General features: G+C 43.4%; 1 protein-coding gene across 5 annotated transcripts in view; it reads right to left on the minus strand.

Moving 5' to 3' along the window:
* NOX4 (NADPH oxidase 4) overlaps positions 1 to 26371 on the minus strand; it is a 333977-nt gene that overhangs the window by 87736 nt on the left and 219870 nt on the right. For all 5 annotated transcript variants that reach the window (XM_040340122.1, XM_040340120.1, XM_040340119.1 and 2 more), the window contains one exon: positions 12674 to 12755. In XM_040340122.1, the coding sequence (XP_040196056.1) occupies positions 12674 to 12755 (82 nt within the window). The remainder of the gene's footprint in view (positions 1 to 12673; positions 12756 to 26371) is intronic.

The following is a 26371-nucleotide window of genomic DNA, read 5'->3' on the forward strand; positions in this document are numbered from 1 at the left end:
GGGGATCTATCCGCTGGAGCCGGTCCGCGGATCAATTCCAGCGGATGGATCCTCTCGTGTGTACGGGGCCTAAGGCTGCATTCACACCTAAGCGTAGGCGATTTGCGGCGTTTTTTGCCGCGACAAATTGCAGCGTTTTGTACCGCGATTTGCCGCGACAAAACACATAGTTTTTCCCCACGGTTTTGTACAGGTCATTGGCATCAATGTAAAACGCCCAAGCCGCCCGATTTGCGCGTCAAAAAAGGGTCCGGAACTTGTTTGAAATTCAGGCGTTCGGTGTTCTTTCGGCGTTCGGCGTTTTGCGTTAGAGATGTGAACCATCTCCATAGAGAATAATGTTATTTTTCCCCTCTAGCGTCTTTGAGCGTCGCGCTTCAGGCGACGAAACGCTCAGGTGTGAATGCAGCCTAACACATAGTTACAGTCCTCGTGGAGATAAGTTGCTGTAGCTATAGCCCTGGTAGAGATGAGATACTGAATAAAAAGTCAGGGGCTCCTCAATATAGGTCCTGATCACCCATAGTTAACCCTGTCCAAGTTATTTATCCCTAATAAACAAAAACAAGGCCTTTGGACTGGTTTTCTGACTACATGTTCCTGCTGAAAATTTGCGTTGCCTGGCTGTGCAGACAAAGGGGACCCAAAATTCAGCAGCTCCTAAAGGGGGTAGCACTACATATTCAACAACAACCCATCGCTCCCCTTCATCCATGTGAAAATGACACTGGCAGTGAAGGGGTTAACCACTAGGTGGCGCTGTAGAAGTTAAGTGTTCCCGGCATAGTGTTTCTTACTGTAGGGGGGGTGGGCTCGGTGTCACATGACACTGATCTCCGCTCCGAGTACACGGAGCCGAGATCAGTGGCATTGTCACTAGTCAGAGTGGGGAGATGCTTGTTTACACAAGTATCTCCCCGCTCTATACCTCTGTGAGATGATCCTTGCAGCGATCGAGTCCGCAGTACCCACGGTCCGAGCGGGTTACGAGCGTGCCGCCGGCTGCGCGCGCATGACCACACGGACAGGCATTAAAAGGGGACATACAGATACATTGATATGCCTGTCCGTGCCATTCTGCTGACGTAGATGTGCAGGAGGCGGACCTTAACTGCTTGCGGACCAGCTTTAACCAGTTTTACGGCGGCAGGTCGTTTTTTCTGGGCGAGAGCACGTAGCTATACGTCACCTCGCCCAGCAGCCAATAGGGGCGCGCTGGCACCCGCGATTGCTCGTTACAGAGTGAGAACCGGGAGCTGTGTGTGTAAACACACAGCTCCCGGTCCTGTCAGGGGAGAAATGCCTGACCGTCTGTTCATACAATGTATGAACAGCGATCAGTCATTTCCCCTAGTGAGGCCACCCCCCCTACAGTTAGAACACACCCAGGGAACATACTAAACCCCTTCCCTGCCCCCTAGTGTTAACCCCTTCCCTGCCAGTGGCATTTTTATAGTAATCAAAGCATTTTTATGGCACTGATCGCTATAAAAATGCCAACGGTGTCAAAAGTGTCCGAAGTGTCCGCCATAATGTCGCAGTACCGAAAAAAAAATCGCTGATCGCTGCCATTACTAGTAAAAAAATAATAATAATAAAAATGCCATAAAACTACCCCCTATTTTGTAAACGCTATAACTTTTGCGCAAACCAATCAATAAACGCTTATTGCGATTTTTTTTTTTTTACGAAAAATATGTAGAAGAATACGTATCGGCCTAAACTGAGGGAAAAAAAACTTGTTTATATATTTTTGGGGGATATTTATATTTATTATGGTAAAAAGTAAAAAATATATATTTTTTTCAAAATTGTCGCTCTATTTTTGTTTATAGCGCAAAAACTAAAAACCACTGAGGTGATCAAATACCACCAAATAAAAAGGTCTATTTGTGGGGAAAAAAAGGACGCCAATTTTGTTTGGGAGCCACGTTGCACGACAGCGCAATTGTCAGTTAAAACGACACAGTGCCGAATCGCAAAAAAGTGCTCTGGTCTTTGACCAGCAATATGGTCCGGGGCTGAAGTGGTTAAGCGGTTAAATGGGCGTCCTATGCCTACATACATTTGCTAATAGGTGTCCCTCATTCCCATGTCAAAAAAAGTTGGGAGGTATGATAAAGACATGGCAAGGATGCAAACTGGAAGTTTACAATTTCAGCCTCTGATTTGAGTATTCCCATGTGTTTATGGGGGGAACAGGTAGATGAATTTAATAGGAATAAGGAGCACCCTGGCAGGCTTGGACTATGCACCCTTGCCACCTATCCAACCCTACAAATTATAGCAATCTCAGTAATTCTAGGAAGACATAAAATACTCTACTGAAGGTAATTTGGCGGCTTTCAGAATACATATATATTACACAATTCCCTTTTCAGTTATCAAATAAAGATCATATATTACTATCTGTGGCAACCACTTATATTAGCTACCAGTACAGCTGGTGGAAAGAATCCTTACACCAGCTGTGGTAGTATACACCGAATGGGAAGACAAAATAGTAATTGATAAAAAAACAACAAAACAAAAAACAAAGAAAAACTGTTATTTTCCTATAGATACAAGTATAAAACAAGAATGTTTGTATCATGTACTTTAATTGTTTTACATTGTATAAATAGTAATCATACCCCACATGCTCAGATTAAAAAATAAATAACAAAAAAAAAAAAAAAAAGGATTTTCTTTCTAAAAAAAATACCTTTTCCCTTGTTTTTTTTTTAGGGTATTTTATAGTGATGTGTTAACCACTTGCTCTCCAGGGCAATTTTACATTTTTTCACACACATGGTAAAATCGGTATTTTTTTTTTGCTAGAAAATACTTATGTAGCAGGTACTCCTCCAGAATGATCTAATCTATTAGGAGACAGCTGTCTGCTGCAGCAGCGTGGGCTTTTTTACCCCTCCCCCATTCTCTTTTCACACACAGACTCTCAGAACTGCTTGTTTGTAAACTCCCTATTGGAGGTTGTCTATGAACTCCCTATTGGAAGAGCCTGAGCCAATCATCAGACAGCAGCAAAGGACTGTGGGGGAGGAGATAAAAATCCAGAGGAACTAGGCCAGAACCTCTTTTTGCTTGCACCCCATCAGGAGAGCATCTGCACTCTATGTGTGTGTGGAATTGCGGCCTACCAAGAGGCACACAGCCTGCAACTCCAGCCAAGAGGAACAGATTGTTCATGCAGCTCCAGCTTAGAGGAACAGATTGCTCATGCAGCTCCAGCCCAGAGGAACAGACTGTCCATGCTAAAGAAGGACACTCTGCAACAGCTCAAGGACTGAGTGCCACTGTGAAACATCTGCATCTAAGACCGATCGATCGCTCAAGGGAGGACCACTGACTGTGTACAGGATTTTGTGAGGGGGCTTTTCCCAGGAACCATTAATGCTTTTCATAGAATACCACATCCAAATATTGTCCACAGAGCTCCTACATTGCCGGTGAAGATAATAAAATGCAAAGCTTTGCCTCCAGGACATTACCGCGGTTGCTCTTAGGGGACACACCACGGGTATTGAGATAATTTTACTGGGTGTGTACTAGAGGTATCGTAGGCTGGCCTGGGGCTCCCTTTTAGCCACAGCATCCCACACACACCACAAGTTGTTGGGGAGTCTATGTAATCTGTACATATGGTTACCTATTGCCTTTGCTGTTTGCATAGCATTCCTGACTGTTTTCTTTAAACTGTTTCAAGTCCTGGGTACTTACACAGGTCCTGGCTGACTAATGTTAACCTGAACTTTACTTTTCTTCAAGTAAACTACAAACAGAACTGTTGTGTATTCCTGTTGAGTTATTCCAGCAATCACGTTGCTAGGCGTGCCAGAGGGGCTGGGACAGTTCATTGGGGTTGAAAGGCAGAGTAATGGACTGAACAAACAAAAGCACCTCCGTCTGGGGTTTGCTACACTTAGAAGCAAGAAACACTATATATTTTCTGAGCGCATAAGACCCGGAAAATAAAATGATATTAGCGCAGAAAATGCAAATGTTTAGGGAAAAAAAATACACTAAAATTATTGCTCATATAAATTCCGCTAATAAGCTCCTGATGAAGTGGAGCAAAGTCCTAGAAACGCATTGAGTTTTGCAGAGAAACATAATATAAGAAACATATTGCTCAGACATATCACTGGATACAAGTCTATGTGCTTCTACAGGGTTGACTGTGCAAAATGTTTATGTATCATGCAAATGATCAAATAAATGCAAATGCCAATAAAATATAAATTTAAATGCAAATGTTTGTTATGATTTTTAGAAATGTGATTTTGTAATACATTTTATTTTTTAATTATATATGTTTTGTGCCATTAAAATCCTGCCATACCTAGGTTTTTTTTTTTTTCAACCCCGTACTTCGAAATTTAGTAAAATGAATGTGGGGGATTCCCCTTAAGATCCATACCAGACCGAAGGGCTTGGTATTATCCTGGGGGGAACCTCACGCAATTTTTTTTTAATTTGCGCGGGTTCCCCTTCAAGAATCTCCGCACACGAGTCGCCCCCCAAAAGTCGGATCATCTTGATCCGACTTCTGGTGCGACCTCTATTCAAATATAGAGAGAGAAAAACACGTCTGAAAACTAGCGCGGCAAAACGTGCATTAAATTCAATGCAAAACGCAGAACAAATCGTGTTTAAAACGCCACGTTTTTCCTGGCGTCTGTACTAGCTTTACAGCCCGTTTAAAAAAACATCCATGAACATGAAGCCTAACAAAGTGTCCCATTACATTGGAAATCAAAGACAGTGGCCAGTGAGAGATGTCCCCTTACATCAATGGTCAATAGGAGAAGTGCCTCATACAGTAGTGGTCAGTGGGAAAGACGGTGCTTTGCATTATTGGACAGTGGGAGAGGGGATACCTTACTTTAGTGACTAATGAGAGGGTTCCCCCTTACAATAGTGGTCAGGGAGACAGGAATTAATTACATTAGTGGTCAGTGGCAGAGGTGCTCCCTTATATAAATGGACAATGGGTAGGGTGCTCCCTTATATTAATGGACAATGGGTAGGGTGCTCCCTTATATTAATGGTCAATGGGTAGGGTGCTCCCTTATATTAATGGTCAACGGGTAGGGTGCTCCCTTATATTAATGGTCAACGGGTAGGGTGCTCCCTTATATTAATGGTCAACGGGTAGGGTGCTCCCTTATATTAATGGTCAATGGGTAGGGTGCTCCCTTATATTAATGGTCAATGGGTAGGGTGCTCCCTTATATTAATGGTCAATGGGTAGGGTGCTCCCTTGCTCTGCTGGTCAAAAGAAAGAAAGAATTGGTACATTGTTGGTCAGCATAGAGTGTTTTGTAAATGACAAGGGATTGGAACTATACAGATAATGTCTGAGGGGAAATGAATCCACCATTAAAGGGGTTTTAAAGGTTTGTTTTTTATTTTCTAAATAGGTTCCTTTAAGCTAGTGCATTGTTGGTTCACTTACCCTTTCCTTTGATTTCCCTTCTAAAAAAATGTTTTCTTTGTCTGAAGACAGTGGGCCAGATTCTCAAAAGAATTACGCCGGTGTATCTACAGATACACCGGCGTAATTCGAAAATCCCGCCGGCGTATCATTGTTTTGTATTCTCAAAACAAGATACGCTGGAATTAGGCTAGGATTCGACTGGTGTAAGTCACTTACACCATCGGATCCTAAATGCAATACTACGCTGGCCGCTAGGTGGCGTTTACGTCCATTTCAGCATCGGATATGCAAATGAGCCGATACGCCGATTCCCGAACGTTTTTGCACCGCTTCGCCGTAGTTTCCGTAGTTTCCGTAAGCGTAAGGTTACCCCTGCTATATGAGGGGTAACCTTACGTCGGTTCGCCGTATGCCATGTTAAGTATGGCCGTCGGGACAGCGTCGGGTTTTTCTGTCGTTTACGTAACTCGTCGCAAATAGGGCTGTGCGTTAATTACGTTCACGTCGCAACCAATGTATTTGCGGCGTACTACGGAGCATGCGCAGTGGCCTACGTTTAAGGCCGGCGCATGCGCAATTCGTTCGGCACGGGGGCGCGCTTAATTTAAATACAAGCCGCCCCCTTCGAATTGTGCGGGGATACGCCAGGCCATTTACACCACGCCGCCGCAAATTACGGAGCAAGTGCTTGGAGAATACGGCACTTGCTCCAGTAAGTTGCGGCGGCGTAGTGTAAATAGCTTACGCTACGCCGCAATGTACGAGAATCTGGCCCAGTGTCTCCCTGCAGGGATGTAGTCCCAAAGGAGGGGGCGAGCACGCTGTCTAGAACGGCTCGGATGATGGGGGCAAGCTTACTGAGGAGAAACAGGAAGTGAGAGATTCAGACAAAGAAAAAAAACATTTAGAAGGGAAATGGAAGGAAAAGGTAAGTGAACCAACAATGCACTAGCTTAAAGGAACCTATTTAGAAAGTAAAAAACAAACCTTTAGAACCCCTTTAACCCCCCACTGCTCAGGGAACCACAAGCAATTGCTGGATGAACCCTAGGTTTCCACATATCCCAATGAAAAAGGCTGGTTAGAGTTTTTATAGTTGTTTTTTTTAAGTACCGTATTTATTGGGGTATAGCGCGCGCCGGCGTATAACGCGCACCCCAAGCTTAGAAGGGAAGTTTAGGAAAAAACTTACATTTTGGATGCTCAGCCTTGTCGGGGTCCGTCTGATGTTGGCGTCCATCGGCGGCCTTCTGCGGCCTTGCGCGGGGTCCGTCCAGCCTAGTCGGTGTCCATCGCGTCCGTCTGCCGGTCCGTCCAGCCTAGTCGGTGTCCGTCGCGTCCGTCTGCCGGGGGTTGCAGTGTTGTGTGTTTGAATTTGGCGCCTCAGTCGAGCTGTGCAGAGCCAGATTTCCGGTGTGTTCGGCTCCTCTCGCGTGGCTGCGGGTGGAGCCTGAGTGTGGCCGAGCCTAGCCGAGTGCGCAGTACACTCGGCTCTGATCGGGCTTTGTCGGCGGCGCTCAGAGACAGCGAGGGTCGGCATATAACGTGCACCCACGATTTTCCCCTGATTTTAAGGGGGAAAAGGTGTGCGTTATACGCCGATAAATACGGTATGTCTTTTTTAGTGTACACCCTTACATGAGGGTTTTTTGTATATTCCATGTTGTGAGTGTTTCCAGTGTTGCACAGTTCCTGTGTTGTGCATTGTAAATAGTGATGAACAATATAGCAATTGTGGCACCAATTATTCAGAAAGGACTCGCTGCATGTATACTCAATTTTTCTCTTCTTTTTTCTCTTCCTACTTTGAAATACAATTGATATTTCAGAGAAGTCTGTCAAACTGATAGCCTGAATACTTTGGTTTATATTTATATACAGTATGTATGGCCTTGACTCTTTGTTGTTATGTATGAATCATAGTTGATTTGCAATTGCACTACGGCATGTAATTCAGTGTTGAGGTGGCAGTGCTGCTTATGAATTTATGGATGAAAAAGATCAGGAATATTAATATTTATGATATACATATATTTACAAAGACTTGTTATAGATTTGGGTCTATTATTCTTTGGATATAGACTTTACTAGGAACTAATATCACTGGCTGTGAACCCTTTGCAATCCAATTTCTGCTATTCATTCTTTGTAATAAGTTGTTCTTTGTGCAGATAAATCATGGAATAATATGCACAATAAACTGGTGTTAAATTATGACTTTATAATGTTCAGTTATACATTTTCCACAATACAAGGCATGTTTTTTTTTTCTTCCAAGCCATGGAGTCAGTGTCCCTGATGATGGAGTACCATGTGGCTTTATCAGAGGGATCTTGAAGGCTCAAAAAAGAGAGCCAATATTTAAAGCGGAGTTCCGGCCACAATTTCACTTTTTAAATATAAATACCCCTGTAATACACAAGCTTAATGTATTCTAGTAAAGTTAGTCTGTAAACTAAGGTCCGTTTTGTTAGGTTGTTACAGCATTTAGACACTTTATAAAATAGAAATTGACTGGGGCCATCTTAAGTGTGAGCATCATGAAGCCAGACTGTATGACTTCCTGGATTTCAGTCTTGCAGATCTCGCACATGCTCAGTGCTGCACAAGCATTGTAATAGGTTTCAGATCAGGTTTCAGCACCTGTACTGTCCAAGTCACATGATTCTTCGAGACTGGGGAGTGCACAGACTCCTGGAAAGTTACACCCACTACATTCCCAGGAGTCTGTGCGGTGTAGGTTAGGAAGCTTAAGCACCTAGGTGCAGGAAGAGGGAAGATTAACTATTCTGCCTAGCAACAACACTTTGAAGGCATCTAAAAACAAAATGTTTTTTTCTTAAAGGGACTAATGACATTTTTATAAAACTACTGATGTAATGTTATATTTATGGGTGGAACTCCACTTTAATGCTCCCATAATGTAAGTAACCTGTCAGGTGCCGTTCTTCAAATCAGGTACCTCTGAGAAAAATATTTTCTTTGTAATCAGTTGTGAAGATACTTTCTTAAGCTTTGGTCTATACTTATGCCACGTACACACGATCAGTCCATCCGATGAGAACGGAACGATGGACCGTTTTCATCGGTTAACCGATGAAGCTGACTGATGGTCCGTCGCGCCTACACACCATCGGTTAAAAAAACGATCGTGTCAGAACGTGGTGACGTAAAACACAACGACGTGCTGAAAAGAAACGAAGTTCAATGCTTCCGAGCATGCGTCGACTTGATTCTGAGCATGCGTGGATTTTTAACCGATGGTTGTGCCTACTAACGATCGTTTTTTCCCACAAACGTGCTAAAGTGATATAAAAATGTAATAACGATGGAACTGCAACCATCTCACAGAGATGTCCATGAAAGGTAAAACCTAGACAGGAGCGTTTTCTGATGAGAAGGGTTGAAAAAAATCGCTATGCAATTTCATTGCAATTAACAAATAAAATAGAAAGCCAAACTGGGGTGATTGTTTCTCATGACACAATACAGTGTACACTGCAGAGGAATGGCATGCATGGGTGTCTTCCACGAAGGAAGCCTCTTCTGATGCCCATGCACAAAAAAGCCAGCCTAGAATTTGCCAGGGCCCAGGCTGAAAAAAGCTACTAGGACTACTTTGGAGTGATGGGACCAAAATAAATGTTTTTGGAACTGATGGCTTCAAAACTGTATGGGGTTGCAAAGGTGAGGAGTACAAAGAAAAATGCATGGTGCCTACAGTGAAACATGGTGGTGGCAGTGTCCTTCTGTGGGGCTGCATGAGTGCTGCTGGTGTCGGGAGCTGCATTTCATTGAGGGCATCATGAATTTACAGATTTACTGCTCTATATTGAAAGAGAAGATGCTACCATCACTCCGTGTCCTTGGTCGTTGTGCTCTTTTCCAACATGACAATGATCCAAAACGCACATCTAAGGCCACTGTTGCATTTCTGAAGAAGAACAGAGTGAAAGTGATTCAGTGGCCAAGTATGTCTCCTAATCAGAACCCAATCGGGGAACACCTATGGGGAATTCTGAAGAGACAAGTTGAGCATCACTCTCCATCCAGCATCCAGGCTCTAAAAGAGGTCATTCTTAACCACTTAAGGACCGCCTAACGACGTTATCGTCGGCGGATCGTCACGGCTGGGCATAAGCACATACAGGTACGTCCCCTTTAAAGAGCCCAGTCGTGCGCTCACAATCCGGTCGTGAGCTCCGTGACCTCGCCTGCAGGAACCGTGGACCCAATCACAGAGCTGAAGAACGGGGAGAGGTAAGTGTAAACAAACCTTTCCCTGTTCTTCCTAGTGAAAGTGTCACTGATCGTCTGTTCCCTGTCATAGGGAACGACGATCAGTGACGTCACACGCCAAGCCAAGTCCCCACACAGTAAGAATCACTCCCTTAGGTCATACTTAACCCCTTCAGCGCCCCCTACAGGTTAACCCCTTCACTGCCAATGTCATTTCACAGTAATCAGTGCATTTTTATAGCACTGATCGCTGTAAAAATTACAATGGTCCCAAAATGGTGTCAAAAGTGTCCGCCATAATGTCGCAGTCATGATAAAAATCGCTGATCGCCGCCATTGCTAGTAAAAAAAAATATTAAAGGAGTTCTCTGACCTAAAACTTTTAACCCCCGCTGTGCCCGGGCTGTAAAAATATACAAAATAAACTTTCACTTACCTGCCTACGATCCCCCGTTGTTCCGATATCGCCGTCCCGTTCTCCGGTCCCGGTCTCTTCCGCTTCCTGTGTGTCGGTGACTCATAGTGCGCTCAGCCTATCAGCGGCCGCGACGGGACATTGCTGCGGCCGCTGATAGGCTGAGCGCACTATGATTCACCGACACACAGGAAGCGGAAGGGGCCCGGGACCGGAGAACAGGACGGCGATATCGGAACAACGGGGGATCGTAGGCAGGTAAGTGAAAGTTTATTTTGTATATTTTTACAGCCCGGGCACAGCGGGGGTTAAAAGTTTTAGGTCAGAGAACTCCTTTAATAAAAATGCCATAAAACAATTTTTTAGACGCTAAAACTTTTGCGCAAACCAATAAATAAACGCTTATTGGGATTTTTATTACCAAAAATATGTAGAAGAATATGTATCAGCCTAAACTGAGGACATTTTTTTTTTTTTTATACAGTACAGACCAAAAGTTTGGACACACCTTCTCATTCAAAGAGTTTTCTTTATTTTCATGACTATGAAAATTGTAGATTCACACTGAAGGCATCAAAACTATGAAGTAACACATGTGGAATTATACATAACAAAAAAGTGTGAAACAACTGAAAATATATTTCATATTCTAGGTTCTTTAAAGTAGCCACCTTTTGCAGCAGACACATCTCTAGAACTCGTAAGAGGAGACTGTGTGAATCCGGCCTTCATGGTAGAATATCTGCTAGGAAACCACTGCTAAAGAAAGGCAACAAGCAGAAGAGACTTGTTTGGGCTAAAGAACACAAGGGATGGACATTAGACCAGTGGAAATCTATGCTTTGGTCTGATGAGTCGATAGTTGAGATCTTTGTTTCCAACCCCCGTGTCTTTGTGCGACGCAGAAAAGGTGAACGGATGGACTCTATATGCCTGGTTCCCACCGTGAAGCATGACGGAGGAGGTGTGATGGTGTGGGGGTGCTTTGCTGGTGACACTGTTGGGGATTTAATCAAAATTGAAGGCATACTGAACCAGCATGGCTACCACAGCATCTTGCAGCGGCATGCTATTCCATCCGGTTTGCGTTTAGTTGGACCATCATTTATTTTTTAACAGGACAATGACCCCAAACACACCTCCAGGCTGTGTAAGGGCTATTTGACCAAGAAGGAGAGTGATGGGGTGCTGCGCCAGGTGACTACCTCTTGAAGCTCATCAAGAGAATGCCAAGAGTGTGCCAAGCAGTAATCAAAGCAAAAGGTGGCTACTTTGAAGAACCTAGAATATGAAATATATTTTCAGTTGTTTCACACTTTTTTGTTATGTATAATTCCACATGTGTTCATTCATAGTTTTGATGCCTTCAGTTTGAATCTACAATTTTCATAGTCATGAAAATAAAGAAAACTCTGTGAATGAGAAGGTGTGTCCAAACTTTTGGTCTGTACTGTATATATTTTTTGAGGATATTTATTATAGCAAAAAGAAAAAAATATTGCATTTTTTTCTAAATTGACGCTCTATTTTTGTTTATAGAGCAAAAAATAAAAACCGCAGAGGTGATCAAATACCACCAAAATAAAGCTCTATTTGTGGGGGAAAAAAAGATGTCCATTTTGTTTGGGAGCCACGTCGCACGACCGTGCAATTGTCAGTTAAAGTGACCCAGTGCCGAATTGCAAAAAGAGTCCTGTACTTTAGCAACAAAATGGTTCGAGGCTTAAGTGGTTAAAGAATGGAAAAAGATAGATGTGGCAATATGTTGCCAACTTGTTCATTCCATGCCTAGAAGACTAAGGCCGCGTACACACGGTCGTTCCAAACCGATAAGAACGGTCCGACGGGCCATTTCCATAGGTTCACCGCTTAAGTGGCCTGATGGTCTGATGTGTGTACACACCATTGTTTTCAAAACCGATCGTGTCAGAACGCGGTGACGTAAAACACACGATGTGCTGAAAAAAACGAAGTTCAATGCTTCCAAGCATGCGTTGACTTGATTCTGAGCATGCGCGGGTTTTGAACCGATGCTTTTGCGTACTAACCATCGGTCAGCCATCTGAAACTGAACTTCAGTCCGTTTTCATCGGTTTGGACCGATCGTGTGTACGCGGCCTTAGTGCTGTGCTTACAAATCATGGAGGTCATACAAAATACCAGATGTTGTAGTTTTTTTTGTGGGGTGTATTCATTTTTGCATCAACTAATTTGAGTAAAATTGAAGATTTTGTAATCCAAGTTATATTATTAACCTTACTTTCATGTAATGAGCTAAACAAATGTTCTACAAAAATGGTTCTTTTATTCATCGAGATAACGAATAAAATTGTACTTTTCAAAAGGGGTGTACTCATTTATGCTGAGCATTGTATTTAAACACATATAATTATTATTATTTTATTTTTTTATCAGAATAACGTCTGATTACTTTTTTGTCTGGAATTTATCTTTTCCAAATGCAGTAACCCACAGCAAACCAAACCGATAAAAGATGAAATCTCCTTGCTCTATAGGTTTTGCGCTCTTCGTATAACCATTGTTCCTGGTACTATATGTCCTCTGTCTATTTTACTTACTTTGGGTTTTTTCTCTGCTGGAAAATTGGAAGAATTTCTGAACCTTGACTGCACTGTGATGTCAGCAGGCTACACAATCTTTCTGGAAAAGAAGAGTAAAAGACAGTAGTTTAAATATTACTATGAATCAGATGTGTCATATACAGATGAGTGAGTAAACCTTTTTATAAGACTGGCCTAAGACTGTAGTGATATAGATGTATAGTGCCCAGTACTCCGGTTAGATAATTGATGTTTAGATGTTAGTATGATGACTATAAATTAAGTTGTTTCGCAGCAACACAGGTTCTCCAGAGAACGCAAATTTAATTAACTTCCAATAACATACAAAGTCCAAATTCCACAGATGATACACAAGTCCAACAAAGTAATTCAAAGTCTCATCTTAGAGAATATATATATTCTCTCTACTTCTAGATCTGTGCCTTCATGTCCGTATAGAGAATATACCGGGGACATATTCTCTATCTGATAACCAGAACTCCCAACATTATATTGCTTGTTCATTGAATAGCTGAGCAATTTGATTGGTCATCTTTGATCTGAAAGACAGGAAACACATCCTGTCTTTTAGAGTGGCAGGTAAATGACTCCAGCCGGAGTCACCAATTAGTATGCATTCTTGCATACTAATAAGCCCCCTCTAATAAGTAATTAGATTGCATGTGATCTGAGTAATGGTTTGATTGGTTTGATGTGTAAAAACAAACTCATCCTGTCTTTGACTATTTGACAATAGACAAACCTCTTTTGATGTGTAACATGTAATTACAGGTCTGACGTATAAACTAGACTTCGTCCTGTCTCTTTGAATTACAGGTTCGAAATCCGGCCTGATCAATTTTAGACCTATAACACAATAATACGACACTATGGGCCAGATTCACGAACAATTACGGCGGCGTAACGTATCCCCTTTACGTTACTCCGCCACAAGTTTTCATCGTAAGTGCTTGATTCACAAAGCACTTGCGTGCAAACTTACAGACAGAATTCTCACCGCTCCAGATGAGCCTCATGATGATCAGGGGTTGTTGAACCACCAGGGTGCTGGCAATGCGGTAATGGCAAAAAACAAAAGAACAAAAGCTGGACAGCCGCACTCCAAAATTTTCTTTAAAAGAGATGTCTTTATTTTCAACTGTGCATACAGTCACTGCAAGCCCACAAAAATCAGTATGGCCAACGTTTCGCACTGGCGTCAGTGCTTAGTCATGGCTAGCAAGGTTCACACTACAAATGAAATATATACACAAAACATACAATCATGTGATGAAAAGGCCTTGCGTGCAAACTTGCGGCGGCGTAGCGTAAAGCCGTCCGGCGCAAGCCCGCCTAATTCAAATGGGGCATGTACCAATTAAATTAGGCGCGTTCCCGCGCTAAACGTTCTGCGCATGCTCCGTTATGAAATTTCACGCCGTGCTTTGCGCGAAATTATGGCGCCCCGGCGTGTTTTTTGAACGCCGACGTGCGTTACGTCCTTTCGTATTCCCGGACGTCTTACGCAAAAAAAAAATATTGAAATTCGACTCGGGAACGACGGCCATACTTTAACATGGTTGGTCTAAATCTAAGCCATGAAATAGCAGGCGTAAGTTTGCGACGGGAAAAGCCGACTAGCGACGACGTAAGAGAATGCGACGAACGCGCGTACCTTCGTGGATCGCCGTAAACAGCTAATTTGCATACCCGACGCGGAAAACGACGCAAACTCCACCCAGCGGTCGCCGAAGTATTGCATCCTAAGATCCGAAGCCGTACTAAGCCGTACGCCTATCGGATCTTAGCCAAATGCCGTTGTATTTTGGTTTGTGAATTACAAAAAAAGATACGACGCGGCAAATTTGAAAGTACGCCGGAGTATCAGCAGATACTCTGGCGTACTTTTTCTGTGAATCTGGCCCTATATATATACAATATCTACACCTATATATCAATATTACAACAAAGACGAGTAGAGCTTTTGCCAATTGTATGACACGATCCTTGACATTTGTAGGTGCTGTGGCAGGCTCAATAGCCAATTCTAACTTGTAATTGTATCTGACAATGAACATCAACCTAATGGCAGGGCTGAACAGGAAGTGGATGAAGGTTTACAGAAATAGAAGCCAGGTGTATTTTAAAGAATACCTTGGCGTTTAGAAAAAATATGTTATTTTGCTCCCTGTATCAGACTGGTTTAATGCCTCCAATCCAGGCAACTATCATTCATGTACAGCACATGCTTTCCTAAAGTGTTCCGAACTATGTACAAGACATGTACTCAAGGAAAAGAGATGGGTAGAGAAAGGTCAATGAAATATGAAAAAGGTATCTCTAGATTAAGGTGACCACGTGTCCCGGATTGCCCGGGACAGTCCCGCATTTTGCACTTCTGTCCCAGGCACCTTCATTCCAGGACAATACAGTGTACCGGAATGAAACTGACACAGCCACCCCCCGGGCCAATCTGATGCCCCCAAAAAAGGCCACCACATCACCGCTTTACTCACTGACAGTACTTGTCCTGGCCGGGAATGCCTGGAGGTGCACAATCCCCGCCCCCTGCTTGTGATTGGAGAAATCATAAATCCTGCCTCTTGTGTCCAATCACTGTGCTGTAATTCGTTACAACACAAGCTGATTTTTGGGAAGGGAGGGTGTCCCTGGATGGTAGTTTGGAAATGTGGTCACCCTACTCTAGGTCCAGTGCTGATCACAGAAAACCATTGAGCTAACTTAAAGGGGTGGTAAAGGATTTCCCCCCCCCCCAAATAGCTTCCTTTACCTTAGTGCAGTCCTCCTTCACTTACCTCATCCTTCCATTTTGCTTTTAAATGTCCTTATTTCTTCTGAGAAATCCTCACTTCCTGTTCTTCTGTCTGTAACTCCACACAGTAATGCTTCACTTCCTGTTCTTCTGTCTGTAACTCCACACAGTAATGCGAGGCTTTCTCCCTGGTGTGGAGAAAGCCTATTGAGGGGGGAGGGGGCGAGCAGGAGTGTCAGGACACTCTCTACTTTGCAGATAGAGAAAGGAGCTGTGTGTAAGTGGACGTCTTGACACTCCTGCTCGCCCCCTCCACCCTTAAGAGGCTTACTGTGTGTAGTTACAGACAGAATAACAGGAAGTGAGGATTTCTCAGAAGAAATAAGGACATTTAAAAGAAAAATGGAAGGATGAGTTGGGTGAAGGAGGACTGCACTAAGGTAAAGGAAGCTATTTAGGGGGACAACCCCTTTGAGGATTAGGGTGGGACGGTTTAGATCAAGGCATAGTAGCAAAAAGAAAAAATGCAGTTGGGTAGATTCACAAAGAGATATGACGGCGTATCTCCTGATACCGCGTCGTATCTCTGAGATCCTGACGGTCGGATCTATGCGACTGATTCATAAGAATCAGTTACGCATAGATCTCCCTTAGATCCGACAGGTGTAAGTGACTTACACCGTCGGATCTTAGGCTGCAATCTTCCGCTGGCCGCTAGGTGGCGTTTTGTGTTTTACTCGCGACTAATATGCAAATGAGGATATACGCCGATTCAGAAACGAACGCCCGCCCGTCGTTTGTTTTTTTTTACTAGCGACGTCATTTGGAGCATGCGCACTGGGAAAAATCGCTGCCGGCGCAGGCGCAGTACGATCGGCGCGGGGACGCGCCTGATTTAAATAATACACTCCCCCTAGCCGCGGAATTTTAATTCCGCCGGGGGAGTTACGATCCGCCGGCGCAAGTTTCGAGGTAAGTGCTTTGTGAATACTGCACTAGCCTGTCAAACTTGCGCCGGCGGATCGTAAATCAGATAGATTACGCGGATCTAAAGATCCGCTAATCTATGTGAATCTAGCCCAGTGTGTCTAAAAGTGCAATAATTCTTTAAAATACTCTTTAATTGAAAAATGCAAGAGGCATAGCTGGCCAGCATCCGGGTGCAGACAGCAATAAGAAATAAGTCACTAATATGTAATTAATATCAACTTAGACTACAGCTTCATTAGTTTAACAATATATCATCTATTATGTGACTGCTCTGGCATGTTTGCATCACTTAATAAGAAAACAGTATTTGCCCTTTCAGCAAAACTTTATGTAGGCATTATGATTATTTTTTCCGTTTACAATTTTTTTCTGTGTAATTTCTAATATACAATTTTCTTGTATGTAAATAAGGTATAATGAAAAATATGAAATCAGTATGGATTTCTGAACTTACTTGCCAGGAAAGCTATTTTTTTTCCCCTGAAGGTATTGTTCACTGTGTTCAGCCTGGAAAACTGGATATGTCATTGTTATGTAACCTCATTAGGTGGGAAGATACATTTTTTAATCAGGACGGTGCAGCTGCCACCGCTACAACCAGCCAAGCCATACAAACGTATGGACCATAATGGTGTGAAAATTGGATAGTTCCTATCCTTGGTCTGTTATCTTCCCCATACTGTTCCACTACACAATGTTTTTGTTATTTAATAGATTATGAGGCCATGAAAAAAATATGAGGAGAAATTCATGCTTAACCACTCATTTTTCTGATCAAAGACCAGGCCACGTTTTGCGATTCGGCACTGCGACGCTTTAACTGACAATTGCGCAGTTTGTGCGACGTGGATCCCAAACAAAATTGACGTCCTTTTTTCCCACAAATAGAGCTTTTCTTTTGGTGGTATTTGATCACCTCGGTTTTTATTTTTTTGCGCTATAAACAAAATTAAAGCGCCAATTTTGAAAAAAATCTATATTTTTTACTTTTTGCTATAATAAATATGCCCAAAAAATATATTAAAAAAACTTTTTTTTCCTCGGTTTAGGACGATACGTCTTCTTCGACATATTTTAGGTAAAAAAAAAATCGCAATAAGCGTTTATTGATAGGTTTACGTAAAGGTTAAAGTGTCTACAAAATAGAGGATAGTTTTATGGCATTTTTATTAATATTTTTTTTTTACTAGTAATGGCGGCGATCAGCGATTTTTATCATGACTGCGACTTTATGGCGGACACATCGGACACTTTTGACACATTTTGGGGTCATTGTCATTTTTACAGCGATCAGTGCTATAAAAATGCACTGATTACTGTGAAAATTACACTGGCAGTGAAGGGGTTAACCACTAGGTGGCGCTGAAGGGGTTAAGAGTGCCCTAGGGATGCCTTCTAACTGTAGGGGGGATGGGCTGTGTGTGACAGGACAGTGATCACCGCTTCCGATTACAGGAAGCTGTGGTCACTGTCCTGTCACTAGGAAGAATGGGAAATGCTTGTTTACATCAGCATTTCCCCCGTCTTCCTCACCGTGACACGATCGCGGGTATGCCTGCGGACATCGAGTCCACGGGACCCGCGGTCAGAGTCACAGACTTCTTGAAGGGGACGCATACATACATCCTTTTGCCTGCCCGTGCCATGCTGCAGATGTATATCTGCGTACGGCACGTGGCAAGCGGTTAAAGGGTAACTCCACTTTAATGGGAAAAAAAATACCAAATAAAAAACAAAACAAATGTAGCATATACAATTGCGACACAAGTCTTATTGTGATCGAATGTTATTAAAAATGACCTTTGCTTTTCAATCAGCAGCTCTTTTTTCTGTAAAATGCAATATGGCTACCTGGAGGCGTTCTGTAGCCAGGATGTGTACAGATTGCCTACCAGAACCATAATTTCCTGCTTGTGTGATTGGCTCACTTATTTTCCCAGAAGCCTACATTAAGATACAAGTCATATTTCAGGCATCCCCTGCAACAAAAATGTAATCTAAAGGGATGCATACCCTGACATTTTCCTCATTAGAGCCCTGCAAGTGCAGCAGCTGATTGATAATTATATAATCACTTCCATTAGATTCACTTTCCACATGGATACATACAAACAGTGATTTATTGAGGGGAGAGGGGGTAGTTTTAAGAGTAGTTAGGGTTATCCCACTTTAATTGCAGCTAGAATGCCAATACCTTGGAAGGCTTGCCAACTATCAAAGATTGGGTTAATAAACTTTACAAGGCATGGAGGAACTGCCCAACCGGCCTTGTGACAAGATTGACTATTAAGGCCCAGATTCTTAAACGAGATACAACGGCGTATCTCTAAGTTGCGCGGTCGTATCTATGCGCCTGATTCTTAGAATCAGTTACACATAGATTTCCCGTAGATCCGACTGGCGTAACTGTGTTACACCGTCGTATCGTAAGTGCATAATTACGCTGGCCGCTAGGTGGCGCTTCCGTCGAATTCCGCGTCGAGTATGCAAATTAGCTAGTTACGCGAATTCCCGAATGTACGCCCGACCGACGCAGTACATTTACGCCGTTTACGTTAGGCTTTTCCCGGCGTATAGTTACCCCTGCTATATGGTGGCGTAAGTGCGGCGTACCAATGTTAAGTATGGCCGTCGTTCCCGCGTCAAAATTTGAAAAAGTTACGTCGTTTGCGTAAGTCGTCCGTGAATGGGGCTGGACGTAATTTACATTCACGTCGAAACCAATGACGTCCTTGCGGCGTACTTTGGAGCAATGCACACTGGGAAATTCCACGGACGGCGCATGCGCCATTCGGGAAAAACGTCAATCACGTCGGGTCACACAACATTTACATAAAATACACCCCCCTGTTCCAAATTTGAATTAGGCGGGCTTACGCCGGCCGATTTAAGCTAGGCCGCCGCAACTTACAGAGAAAGTGCTTTGAGAATACAGCACTTGCCCGTTTACGTTGCGGAGGCGTAACGTAAATCAGATACGTTACACCCGCACAAAGATACACGATCGGACGTGAATCTGGCCCTAAGTATCTACGTGGAGCATCTGGATTCACTGCATGAGCACTGATTGCTTAAGACTCATGTAGAACATACTGGATCACTAACATAAAGTAATCATGAAAGTTCTTCCGCTCAGTGGTTACCCAATACCTTACCCTTATTTTATATTTTTCTGTTCTTCTCTTTTCATCAATGCTTTTCTCTACTAGCTAATGCTGGACCCTCACAGGATCCAACCTCCCTGGTCAAAGACCATTTAAATATACATCTTGGTTTATGCACGCCCACCTCCTGTGGTTAATGTGGAAGCCACTGGAGCGGTACCCACACGATCATGGCTATCATTATATGTAGCGTTGACTAGATCACAAGCGGCCCTCTGGTTATCAGATATAGAACATTACATAGAGCCAAGCTGAAAAGTTAATTCCTGGAGTTCTGAAAAAGGGTACATTTACACCTCCGTTTCTGCTCAACAGCATGTAAATGCGAGAAAAATCGCCAGGGGTGGGGGCTCCCAGTGAGTAGCTGCAGGAAGCTGCCCCATCTACAGTGGGGATCGAAAGTTTGGGCACCCCAGGTAAAAAAATGTAATAATGTGCATAACGAAGCCAAGGAAAGATGGATAAATCTCCAAAAGGCATCAAATTACAGATTAGACATTCTTATAATATGTCAAAAAAAGTTAGATTTTATTTCCATCATTTACACTTTCAAAAGTACAGAACACAAAAAAATGTTGTCTGCAAAAGTTTGGGCACCCTGCAGAATTTATAGCATGCACTGCCCCCTTTGCAAAGCTGAGACATGCCAGTGTCATGGATTGTTCTCAATCATCGTCTGGGAAGAACAGGTGATGTCAATCTCAAAGGTTTTAAATGCCCAGACTCATCTGACCTTGCCCCAACAATCAGCACCATGGGTTCTTCTAAGCAGTTGTCTAGAAAACTGAAAGTGAAAATAGTTGACGCTCACAAAGCTGGAGAAGGCTTTAGGAAGATAGCAAAGCGTTTTCAGATGTCAATATCCTCTGTTCGGAATGTAATTAAGAAATGGCAGTCATCAGGAACAGTGGAAGTTAAAGCAAGATCTGGAAGACCAAGAAAAATATCAGACAGAACAGCTCGCAGGATTGTGAGACAAGCAATTCAAAACCCACGTTTGACTGCACGATCCCTCCAGAAAGATCTGGCAGACACTGGAGTTGTGGTACACTATTCCACTATAAAGAGATACTTGTACAAATATGGTCTTCATGGAAGAGTCATCAGAAGAAAACCTCTTTTACGTCCTCACCACAAAAATCAGCGTTTGAACTTTGCAAATGAACATATAGACACGCCTGATGAATTTTGGAAACAAGTTCTGTGGACCGATGAGGTTAAAATATAACTTTTTGGCCGGAATGAGCAAAGGTACGTTTGGAGAAGAAAGGGCACAGAATTTAATGAAAAGAACCTCTGTCCAACTGTTAAGCATGGGGGTGGATCAATCATGCTTTGGGGTTGTATTGCAGCCAGTGGCACAGGGAACATTTCACGAGTAGAAGGAAAAATTGATTCAATACAATTTCAGCAAATTTTGGATGGTAACTTGATGCCATCTGTGAAAAAGCTGAAGTTAAAGAGAGGATGGCTTCTACAAAGTGATAATGATCCTAAACACACCTCAAAATCCACGGGGGATTACATCAAGAGGCATAAACTGAAGGTTGTGCCATGGCCTTCACAATCTCCTGACCTCAACATAATTGTAAATCTTTGGATAGACCTTAAAAGAGCAGTGCGTGACAGACAGCCCAGAAATCTCAAAGAACTGGAAGACTTTTGTAAGAAAGAATGGGCAAAGATACCTCAAACAAGAATTGAAAGACTCTTGGCTGGCTACAAAAAGCGTTTACAAGCTGTGATACTTGCCAAAGGGGGCAGTACAAGATATTAACTCTGCAGGGTGCCCAAACTTTTGCAGACGCCATTTTTTTTGTTTTCTGTAATTTTGAAAGTGCAAATGATGGAAATAAAATCTAACTTTTTTTGACATATTATAAGAATGTCTAATCTGTAATTTGATGCCTTTTGGAGATGTTTCCATCTTTCCTTGGCTTCGTTATGCACATTAATACAAATTTTTACCTGGGGTGCCCAAACTTTCGATCCCCACTGTAAAGCGTTGAGAGGCTGTTGTCTCCCGCAACTAATTGCAGCCACTCCCATGTAAATGCTATGCAGCGATTACCTGTAAGGGATCGGCCATGGATGCAGACAGTTGCTATCAATAGGGCTGTCTCCTACAGCTAATCGCCAGGACCCCCAGCTAATTTTCATCCGATTGTAGAGAACTCTGTAGAATCCAGTTCTTTATACATACCATAGAACACAGGTGGAAAACACAAGGTCCGCAGGCCGAATCCGGCCCTCCAGGCCATTTCATGTGGCCCTCAATCCTCTCCTGCAGCTGCAGGAGAGCTCCAGCCCTCCTCTGGTCCTCCTCCAGACCACTAATTTCTGCTTTCAAGCAATGCATCCAACTTCTTCCCAGCAGCAGCATAAGGAAAGGGGGTGCACTGTGATGTAAGAAAGAGTGGGGGACTCAACTTCTGATGGTGGGGTGGCTCTTGACATTTAATGTAAGGGAAGGGGACGCGCTGGACATCTAGTCTTACAGATACAACCGGCCCTTTGGAGGACAATCATAATGCTGATGCGGTCCACGATGAAATTGAGTTTGACACCCCTGCCATAGAAGGTGACTTAAGGGAATTGTTAATACCATTGCTGCTGGGGAGCTGCGGTGGCTCAACGCGATTGGCACTGCGCTGACAAGCCATTCACCTCTGCAGCTAGGGGTTCGGATCCCGGTCTTAGCTACATGTGAATTGAGTTTGGTGGTCTCAGCCTGGCTCCCGGTGGGTGTGCTATGCGAGGTAAGCCTGCGCTTAGAACGCCCACCCCCTCCCACAAAAACCACCACACTTACACGCACTCAAACTTGGGTTAACATGCACGCACTTTGACGACGCGGTCTCTAAAAAGAGAGGCGAAAGACTAAAGGCGCTGGTTGAGTGGGCTAGATACTCTCACTCCCTTATAGGGAGTCCCTCTGCCCCGTTGGGCTTCAAAGCGGAGCAGGTAGGGCGGGCTGTGTGGGAGGACCCCCTCACACACCCACCATTGCCACCCGGGGCATGGAGAAAGGTGGCAGATTGCCTCTGGGGGAGGCCTGCCAACTCCCAACTCCTGCAGTCCGGCTCCTCTCTCGAGTACACGCACAAAATACACTTAAAAAAAAAAATCAAATACCATTGCTGCTTATATCACTACGGCTATTTTCATAGTTGTGCAGACTTTGCTGATTAGCACAGAGCACGACTTAGGCAATATCTGTGCCAGAGCCTTCCCCATAAATTATACAGCAGTGCCTATAGCTGCAAAATTATCTGACAGCAATGCACATTTATTATTATGTGCTACATAAGGCTGATGACACACAGGCAATCTGACTACACACTGTTCTTAAGTGTGGCATTTATCCCTACAGGGGTCACTGAGAATATGCCCAGGTTTCCCACAATATTACAGAGGCTGCAAGTATCAAGCACAGTTTCATGCACACTGACAACTCAAGCTCAGTCTAGAGGATATCTTTTTAGAATGTATTGCTTAATAACTTGAGCAGGAGATGGGTTCAGGGTCACAGGATACTCCAAACAATAATAGCAATCACATGGAGGACAACCTTCACAATAAATACTCACAACTGCAGTCACACACACACAAGTCCCAAATTAAGGTCCTACGCACAGTGTGCCAGGAGCTGTACATCACTCTGCTTCCACCAAGGATCCTCAGTGAGAGAGATAACAGAACCTTTTCCATACCAGGATTCTGGTAGTGCCTCCAGCACTGATCCTTTACCAGTCTTCTATTTTTTTTTTTTTGCAATCTTCTCCAGGCTTTCATCCTAACTCCTGCTGAAGCACAGACTGCAATCTTTGACTCAGTAAAGCTGCCTTTAGCAGAGAGAAATGGAACCCACCCTGGAGAAAAAGGAACACTCTGGCAAGGCCTCCCAACCATTCATCACCTCCCCAGCCACCTTCTGGATGTATCCCTCCAGGGATTGGCTAGAGCATGATAAATGTTTATGCTGATCATTTGATTCTCCCTGCCCTATACAGGTGAGAGCAAGTAAACACCCAGCTTGGAAATTCTCACCAGATAAAAACAATAGATCCCTGTTCCACGGAATGCAGTGAAGCTAAAAGCTACATTTTACGTAGTAACCTAATTAGAGGAGGACACTACATCCACCCTCCCCCCTTAAATTCTGTCTCTCCTCATGGGCCAGGAAACCGCCAAAATAAAATGTAAAGGCAATTTTCTAAGGTACAGAAATATATGTGGCATTCCACATGAAGAAATTGTAAAGTGGCAAAAAGTTCAATTGAGGCTGCCACTGGGCACTCCGCCACAATGGGACAAGTAGTCTTACAAACACACACAAAAAAAAGCCAACTGAGTTTAAAATCAAGCTGTCACCAGGCAATCCGCCACCATGTGACAAGTACTCTTACAAATACACACCAACAAACAGCCTGAAAAAAAGCCCTGCCACTAGCTGATAATGTTAAAGAGTTAAAGGAGTTGTAAATGAAAAAAACTTTTTGCCTAAAATTTATGTCTGCAAGGTAGACAGACAGAATAGTGTAATGATTCTGTTAAAAAAAAGTAAATAGTAGTAAATACCTATTAAATTCCTTCATCTATATCACCTCCGGCCTTCTAGCTTCTGTTCTCTCATTCACTTCCTGGTTTGCGGCGCTCGTTCCTGTAAGAACTACATTTCCCAGTATGAATTGCGGCACGCCCAGTAATTCACACCTCCTTGAAGTCTCTAACACGTAGAGAGCGTCCTGCCACACAGACGTAGTTCCCAGGAGGGGGCGAGCACGTCACTGACCACCGCAGTAAAGCCTTCCTTCACGGTGGTGAGTAACAATCAGACAAGCAGGAAGTGAACAGAACAGAGAAGAAATAGAGCAACTTCTGAGCAAAAATGAACAATGAGGAAGTGAAAAGAGGAATGTCTGCAGGTAAAGGATGCTTATTATGAAAAAAAAATGTTTACCTTTACAACCCCTTTAATATGCTAACCAGTACAAATAACTTCCTTATTGGCATGTGAATTCCATGCTGTTGGTCACACTACCAAGACAAACAACAAAGCAGTAAATTCATTACACTGGAAAACTGTGTTGGAGCATTACCTCCACAGAGATGATCCTCCGGTGAAGCAATGGCATATAAATGATAAACATAGCCCTTAGGTATGTAGTTTAAAGTACCTAAAATCATGTTCTGTACTATAACATAACATAAATGATATAGAGCAATACAGTATCTCATAAAAGTGAGTACACCCCTCACATTTTTGTAAATGTTTTATTATATCTTTTCATGTGACAACACTGAAGAAATTACACTTTGCTACAATGTAAAGTAGTGAGTGTTCAGCTTGTATAACAGTGTAAATTTGCTGTCCCCTCAAAATAACTCAACACAGCCATTTATGTCTAAACCGCTGGCAACAAAAGTGAGTACACCCCTAAGTGAAAATGTCCAAACTACGTTTTCCCTCCCAGGTGTCATGTGACTCATTAGTGTTACAAAGTCTCAGGTGTGAATGAGGAGCAGGTGTGTTAAATTTGGTGTTGTCACTCTCACTCTCTCATACTGGTCACTGGAAGTTCAACATGGCACCTCATGTCAAAGAACTCTCTGAGGATCTGAAAAAAAGAATTGTTGCTCTACATAAAGATGGCCTAGGCTGTAAGAAGTTTGCCAAGACCCTGAAACTGAGCTGCAGCACGGTGGCCAGGACCATACAGTGGTTTAACAGGGCAGGTTCTTCTCAGAACAAGTCTTGCCATGGTCGACCAAAGAAGTTGAGTGCACGTGCTAAGCGTCATATCCAGAGGTTAAACTTGCAGTCTAGTTGTTTAAATTGTTTTTTAAGGAGCCTTCACCTTCTGTATATTCTGCCATTGGTTCCAACATGGACCAAGACAGCTGGGTCATGCCCAGCCCCTCCTAGTAATTTATCAACCCGGCCCACCATATGCTGAATCGTGGCACCAGGGAGACAGCAAACCATTCGGTTGAGACGATCATGGCGACAAATTATTCTATCAGTCCTTCTGATTATAGTATCCCCTATTACCACCAACTAGGCCTACCTGAACTCCCCTCACCACTCCACCTAGATGGGCTGCTCTCCCGGCTGTTAGGGGGGAGCAGTCACATCTAGGGCTTCCACCTGTGGCCTGTGGAATACACAACCATCCACCATCCGGAGTCGGGCCACTTGGCCTTCAGGAGAAAGATTAAAACCCATCTCTTCTGAGGTCAAGGGGTTCCTTACCCATGAAATGGATACAGTGCCCAGAGACGATTCAGTTTGCATGTGTTGCGCTTTACAAGATTCTCACTCACTCACCTCTGAGCTTAATACAACCTCATCTTCACCCAACTTCGCAAATTTGTTGGGGTGCTCAAACCCAGGGCTGACCTTTCCTTTTCTGTGAGCCACTTCCACTCCCTCTAACTACATTAACCCATCTTCCTACCTGATAATCCTGACTTACCCCTCCACCCTCCCCATTAACCCTACTAGGACCCCTTTCAAGGTTCTCAGTTCTGCCCAGTGTTGCAATTTGCTCCTCCAGATCTCTAATGTGAGCCTCCAGAAGGGCAACCTGCTCACATCTGTCGCAGCAGTATCCATCCTGAAGCTCTTGCTCCATTGTTGTATACATGCGGCACACTGTGCACTGCACAAGACCTTCACTATTGCTAGCACACATTTTCCCAGTTACAATAATAATATTACTAACAGGAAATTTCAGATGATACTTAAAGGTTTGATGACTCCTGTTATAGGCTGAGTTCACACTG

This window comes from Rana temporaria, chromosome 2 (genome assembly GCF_905171775.1).
Source record: "Rana temporaria chromosome 2, aRanTem1.1, whole genome shotgun sequence".
NCBI lineage: Eukaryota > Metazoa > Chordata > Amphibia > Anura > Ranidae > Rana > Rana temporaria.